This window comes from Poecilia formosa, unplaced genomic scaffold, assembly GCF_000485575.1.
Source record: "Poecilia formosa unplaced genomic scaffold, Poecilia_formosa-5.1.2 Scaffold374, whole genome shotgun sequence".
In the NCBI taxonomy this organism is placed as follows: Eukaryota; Metazoa; Chordata; class Actinopteri; order Cyprinodontiformes; family Poeciliidae; genus Poecilia; species Poecilia formosa.
Window position 1 is genome coordinate 453,338 of NW_006800313.1, and position 7,462 is coordinate 460,799.

The 7,462-nt window shown below is 44.8% G+C and overlaps 1 protein-coding gene across 2 annotated transcripts in view; it reads left to right on the forward strand.

The window, feature by feature from the left end:
* The window catches only part of LOC103154122 (Indian hedgehog signaling molecule), a 9,851-nt gene extending 5,102 nt beyond the window's left edge, over window positions 1–4,749 (forward strand). Inside the window, exons 4-5 of one of the 2 annotated variants that reach the window (XM_016662461.1) lie at window positions 2,342–2,545; window positions 3,993–4,077. In XM_016662461.1, coding sequence (XP_016517947.1) covers window positions 2,342–2,526 — 185 coding nt within the window. In that variant the 3' untranslated portion in view covers window positions 2,527–2,545; window positions 3,993–4,077. Of the gene's footprint in view, window positions 1–2,341; window positions 2,546–3,992 lie in introns of both variants that reach the window. The other variant, XM_007575300.2, reaches the window with a different exon arrangement.
* Window positions 4,750–7,462: the final 2,713 nt, after the last annotated feature.

Below are 7,462 nucleotides of genomic sequence, written 5' to 3' on the forward strand. Positions count from 1 at the left end.
TCACTGTGGCCCCACTGAGACCTCATTGTGACCTCACTGTGACCTCACTGAGACCTCACAGTGATGCGCTGACCCGTCTTCGGCTGTTCTTTTTTCTTATTTGAGACGTCCTGGGAAACATGAGGGAGTTTCTGGGTGGAGGACGGGTCAGTTCTGTTGGGTCGGTCCTGTTGGTTCGGTCCTGTGGAAACAACTCAGGTTTATCTTTAGGTTTTTACTGAGAAACTCTCCCAGTTTCAGGAACTGATGCAGCAGGAAGTAATCCCTCCAGCAGGAAGTAATCCCTGCAGCGGGAAGTAATCCCTGCAGCGGGAAGTAATCCCTGCAGCGGGAAGTAATCCCTCCAGCGGGAAGTAATCCCTGCAGCGGGAAGTAATCCCTGCAGCAGGAAGTAATCCCTCCAGCAGGAAGTAATCCCTCCAGCCTAAACTCTAACCGTCCATTCAGGAAACGTAAAGTCAGCCAGTTTTTCCTCTGATGGTAACAGACATTTCCTTCTCCTCCCTTTTACTCCCTCCTCTTAATCCCCTCTCTTCATCCCTCCTCTTTCTCTCTCCCTCCTCTTCCTCCTGTTTCTCCCCCAGAGCGGGTGGCGAGGGCCCAGTCCCTGACCTGATCACAAGGGAAACTATCAAGTTGGTATCTTTCATTTTCATTCTGTTTTCCCTTTAAAACCGAGGTCAGTGACTTACATGACCTCACCACCAGAGGGCGACAAAGCACCAAGACTGATTTAGATCAGGAGAAAAAACCTGAAGGAGTCTGGATAAATCTGAACAAGGAGGCTCAGATAAAACTGTATATATACTGTACTAACGACAATAATGATATTAATGATAATAAACTGCTCTCTCTGGCTGCTTAGTTTAGCTTTTGCAAATTTTTGTTTCAGAAGTTTTAAATTTTTTCTGGTTTCCGGTTCTGGTTGTTGGTTCTGGACTGGACCACACCAGTCTGGATTAGACCATGTTGTTATCTGGATTTAGCCGAGCCAATGTCACCTGAAGGCAGCAGTGAGACGTTCAGGGCCTTACGAGAACAGTCACTTCCAGAAGCACAAACACCTCCAAATTGTACCTGAAGGCTTGGCTGTGCTGGTTGCTGGGAGACCAGAGGAAGTTTGAAGGTTAAACTAAAATCCATGACTCTGTCGGCCATTAAAGGTTTTCTCTGTGCCAAGTTCAAAACAAGCAGCAGGACGATGCGTTCACTGGCCACTGGTCCATTCGGTGGTGCATTCACTGGTCTGTGGCAGCATCATGGTTGGGTCAGATGGGCAGTCCCTCCCTCATAATGAAGGACTTTGAGCAACGATGAAGTTTGAGTTGCTCTGGTCATGATGGGTCTGGTCAGAACCAGACCATGATGGGTCTGGTTCTGACCCATCATATGGTCAGAACCAGACCATATGATGGGAGCTCTGGTTCTGAACTGGTTGAATCTGGATCATTGATCCACTTTGCTTTGAACATACTGATTCAGCTGAACTGTTTCACCTAGTTAGCATTAGCTGGGTTAGCATCAGCTTAACTAGCATTAGCTTGGTTAGCATTAGCTGGGTTAGCATTAGCTTAGTTAGCATTAGCTGGGTTAATTAGCTTGGTTAGCATTGGCTGGGTTAGCATTAGCTTAGTTAGCATTAGCTGGGTTAATTAGCTTGGTTACCATTAGCTTACTTAGCATTAACTAGGTTAGCATTAGCTTGTTAGCATTGGCTGGGTTAGCATTAGCTGGGTTAGCATTAGCTGGGTTAGCATTAGCTTCAGATTAATCTTTTTGCTTCTTGTTAAATGATTTCATATTATTTCTGAAGTTCAGGTGAAAATGAGAAAATCACCAACATATAATCAGCTAATATTACCAATATTTCCTGATTTGGGTTATAAACATCATTTCCTGTTATGATATTCAGTGTTTCCTGTTCTGGTTGTAAAATCACCAATTGGAGGAAATGGAGACATTTATTAATATTTATAGATCAGTTATTGGGTCCAGTAGGATGATTTCTATCATATCTGAACAGTTATTGATCAGAAGACATCTTGTCCTCACAGTCTGCCTCTGTCTCTCTGTCCGTCCTCAGATCACTCCATGGCGGCCAAGGCAGGCGGCTGTTTCCCTGGAAACGCCTCGGTGATGTTGGAGGGCGGCACCCGGAGGTCCATGAGCGCGCTGAAGCCCGGGGACCGGGTCCTAGCCTTGGTGAACGGCAGCCTGGTCTTCAGCGAGGTCATGACCTTCCTGGACCGGGACCCAGACACGCCGCGGCTCTTTGTTAGCCTGCAGACTGCGGCCGGGCAACGACTCGCCCTCACTGCCGCCCACCTGCTGTTCTTGTCAGGTAGGAACTGCTCCGAGGGTGCGGCGCCGGTGGCCAGCCAGCTGCGGGCCGCCTATGCCGGCACCGCCCGGCCCGGCCAGTGCGTCCTGGTGGAGGCCGGCGGGGCAGCGCGTCTGTCCAGGATTGTCGGGGTCAGTGTGGCAACGAGCCGGGGGGCGTTTGCCCCGCTGACNTCCCTGACCTGATCACAAGGGAAACTATCAAGTTGGTATCTTTCATTTTCATTCCGTTTTCCCTTTAAAACGAGGTCAGTGACTTACATGACCTCACCACCAGAGGGCGACAAAGCACCAAGACTGATTTAGATCAGGAGAAAAAACCTGAAGGAGTCTGGATAAATCTGAACAAGGAGGCTGAGATAAAACTGTATATATACTGTACTAACGACAATAATGATATTAATGATAATAAACTGCTCTCTCTGGCTGCTTAGTTTAGCTTTTGCAAATTTTTGTTTCAGAAGTTTTAAATTTTTTCTGGTTTCCGGTTCTGGTTGTTGGTTCTGGACTGGACCACACCAGTCTGGATTAGACCATGTTGTTATCTGGATTTAGCCGAGCCAATGTCACCTGAAGGCAGCAGTGAGACATTCAGGGCCTTACGAGAACAGTCACTTCCAGAAGCACAAACACCTCCAAATTGTACCTGAAGGCTTGGCTGTGCTGGTTGCTGGGAGACCAGAGGAAGTTTGAAGGTTAAACTAAAATCCATGACTCTGTCGGCCATTAAAGGTTTCCTCTGTGCCAAGTTCAAAACAAGCAGCAGGACGATGCGTTCACTGGCCACTGGTCCATTCGGTGGTGCGTTCACTGGTCTGTGGGAGCATCATGGTTGGGTCAGATGGGCAGTCCCTCCCTCATAATGAAGGACTTTGAGCAACGATGAAGTTTGAGTTGCTCTGGTCATGATGGGTCTGGTCAGAACCAGACCATGATGGGTCTGGTTCTGACCCATCATATGGTCAGAACCAGACCATATGATGGGAGCTCTGGTTCTGAACTGGTTGAATCTGGATCATTGATCCACTTTGCTTTGAACATACTGATTCAGCTGAACTGTTTCACCTAGTTAGCATTAGCTGGGTTAGCATCAGCTTAACTAGCATTAGCTTGGTTAGCATTAGCTGGGTTAGCATTAGCTTAGTTAGCATTAGCTGGGTTAATTAGCTTGGTTAGCATTGGCTGGGTTAGCATTAGCTTAGTTAGCATTAGCTGGGTTAATTAGCTTGGTTACCATTAGCTTACTTAGCATTAACTAGGTTAGCATTAGCTTGTTAGCATTGGCTGGGTTAGCATTAGCTGGGTTAGCATTAGCTGGGTTAGCATTAGCTTCAGATTAATCTTTTTGCTTCTTGTTAAATGATTTCATATTATTTCTGAAGTTCAGGTGAAAATGAGAAAATCACCAACATATAATCAGCTAATATTACCAATATTTCCTGATTTGGGTTATAAACATAATTTCCTGTTATGATATTCAGTGTTTCCTGTTCTGGTTGTAAAATCACCAATTGGAGGAAATGGAGACATTTATTAATATTTATAGATCAGTTATTGGGTCCAGTAGGATGATTTCTATCATATCTGAACAGTTATTGATCAGAAGACATCTTGTCCTCACAGTCTGCCTCTGTCTCTCTGTCCGTCCTCAGATCACTCCATGGCGGCCAAGGCAGGCGGCTGTTTCCCTGGAAACGCCTCGGTGATGTTGGAGGGCGGCACCCGGAGGTCCATGAGCGCGCTGAAGCCCGGGGACCGGGTCCTAGCCTTGGTGAACGGCAGCCTGGTCTTCAGCGAGGTCATGACCTTCCTGGACCGGGACCCAGACACGCCGCGGCTCTTTGTTAGCCTGCAGACTGCGGCCGGGCAACGACTCGCCCTCACTGCCGCCCACCTGCTGTTCTTGTCAGGTAGGAACTGCTCCGAGGGTGCGGCGCCGGTGGCCAGCCAGCTGCGGGCCGCCTATGCCGGCACCGCCCGGCCCGGCCAGTGCGTCCTGGTGGAGGCCGGCGGGGCAGCGCGTCTGTCCAGGATTGTCGGGGTCAGTGTGGCAACGAGCCGGGGGGCGTTTGCCCCGCTGACCCGGCAGGGAACCATCATGGTGGACGGCGTGGCAGCATCCTGCTACGCGGCGGTGGACGGCCACCGGCTGGCCCACCAGGCCTTCGCCCCGCTCCGCCTCCTGCACCGCTGGACTGGGAGCGCTGGGCACCACGGCAACAGCCTGCACTGGTACTCACGGATCTTACTCTGGCTGGGCCGGGTGGTTCTGGACCCGGGGCGCCTCCATCCGCTGGGCATCGCTCAGGGCGACATGTGAGAGAAAAGAAACAAACTGGTGGTTCACAAACCGGCATCAGACCGAGACGTACTTCGTGCTGGACTGGCATCAAACATGAAGTACCACCAGCAACATTTTCTCCAACATTTATGAAGCCAGAAGGAAAATTTGATTTTGATTGGATCATCCACAATGTCAAAAACAATGAGCAAACAGGAAGTACCAGCAACAAACAGGAAGTACCAGCAACAAACAGGAAGTACCACCAGCAAACAGCAAGTACCACCAGCAAACAGGAAGTACCAGCAACAAACAGGAAATACCAACAACAAACAAGAAGTTCCAGCAACAAACAGGAAGTACCAGGAACAAACAGGAAGTAAGAGGAACTTTTTCTGGAGCGGCAGACATTAAACGCACTGTGAAGCAGAAATCCAGATGTAACCGTCGTCCTGACCAGATTGTCTCCATAAATTCGTTATGATAAATCGTCCCAGGAGTTATTGCGATAAATGATAATATTGTTACTTTCAGATAATTTTTCAGTCATTTATTGATAACGGCATCATAACGCATGTTCGCCCTCTAAAGGACTAACACTCAAATTATGTAAAGAAGAGTTAACTCTAGAACTAAAAAATATTCTGAACATCCAACATCAAACAGAAATAAAAACCACAAACAACTGAAACCAGAAATAAAATTCATTATTCATAATCTTCAAACTAAATTTACCTTCACGAGATATTATTCATCAGAATTGAAATTATGGAGTTCATTTAAATTTATCAGGCGATTTTTTATGACACGCTGTCATACAATCAGTCAGATGCTTTTTGAGTTGCGTTGTAACACAGACTGCTACAGGAGCGACCGGGCTAGCTATAGAAACCAGGATGAGTTCCAACATTTAATTTTCTTCTGGGATCAACAAAGTTTTTTAATTAAGAAGTGATTCATTATTTAAACACAAGAATTATTTATGTTTGTGTTTATTGTGTAAATTAGCTAAACCAGTATTAGCTGGTATGATCCTGGCCACCAGGTGGCAGCAAAATGATTCAATTGTCCCGTTTTAATCCACATTAAGATACTTTATTTTAACCCACACAGGGTTTAGAGTTTCAAACATCACAGGTTAACTCCAGATTAACTCCAGATTAAGTACCTGCTTAATTTAAAGTAAAACCTAATTTGACCTGAACACAATATTGTATTTTAACTTCGATCAGATCAATTTAAAATCAAATTATTTTTCATAGCTGAAACAGATTTGGAGTCATTAAAAATTTTTTTAGAGTAAATTAATGGAAAAATAATTTTTACTAGAAATAAACCAACAACCTGAAAAAAGATTCATTAAATTCTGTTTTTAAAAATTAATTTCTAATTTTCATTCATTGTATCAGAACTTAAGTCACTTTCAAGCAAATAAACAGAATATATTAATATTTAAAGCTAATTTATAAAACAGATGATTTAATGAATTCAGAAGGATTTTGATTCATGGTGAGAAGTTTGTAAATATTTACCCGATGTTAGGAAAAACATTTACATTAGAATCCCTTCATGTATTGTTATTATTATTATTGTTGTTGTTGTTGTTGTTGTTATTATTTTTGTTAGTGAAAAGATTTATTTTTTTTAAATAAATTGTGGAAATGAGTTGTGTTGTTGTGTTTATATATCTGTGGAAACAAAACCAGTAAAAGTCAACAGATAAACTATTGATGATGTTGATGATATTAATGATGATGAGGATGATAAGGAGGAAGAGCAGGGCCCGGTCCAGCCCACATGGGGCCCACTGATCCTTATCAACAGTGAAACAGAATATGGGATTCCGTTCTGATGAATCAGAAACTTTAAAATCATTAAAACTAGAAAATCCTGATCTGAAATCCAGTCCATGTTTTCATCCTGATCTGAAATCCAGTCCATGTTTTCATCATGATCTGAAATCCAGTCCATGTTTTCATCCTGATCTGAAATCCAGTCCATGTTTTCATCCTGATCTGAAATCCAGTCCATGTTTTCATCCTGATCTGAAATCCAGTCCATGTTTTACAGATTTAATTTTCTTGTGTGATTCAGATCTGAATCATCTGAAGGAAACGCAGTATGGGAAGCAGAAATACCTTGGAGCAATGCTACCAGGCACTCTATCGCTAGCATTAGCGATAGAGTGCCTGGTAACAATAGCCTGCTACCAGGCGATAGCATTAGCAAGCAGCTAGTGTTAGCAAAGGAGCTAACATTAGCAAAGGAGCTAGCATTAGCAAAGCTAATCCAGAAGCACCATTCTGTCCACTGACTGGCTCTTGATGCTAGCCTGTTTTCAGTATTAATGCATATTCAGGAACATCTGGTGTTTTAACAGCTATTGCTAGCAGTGGTTAGCATTCAGAGGAAGAATATCTGGTGTTTGAACAGCTAATGCTAGCAGCTGTTAGCATTCAGAGGAAGTCTGAGGAGCCTTTGGGATTTGCGGCGTTTCTGTCCTGAATTGAGCTGCTAAAGATTCTTATGATGCTAAGCTACGCAGCCTCTCCATCAGCTCCTACTTATAGAGTGAAACTCACGTAACATCTGCTTATAGATCGGACCCCTGCTGACCCGCAGCGGCCCAGAATGCAACAGGTGTCGGCTAATAATAAAGACACTCTGCGCCTTTAAGAGGCTGATGGCTCAGACTAATATCTGCTGAACTTTGAGGTGATTAAGGAGGAGAGTTTGGAACCTGCTGCCTCTCTCTCTTTTACACACACGGACACACACACACACACACACACACACACACACACACACACACACACACACACACACACACACACACACACA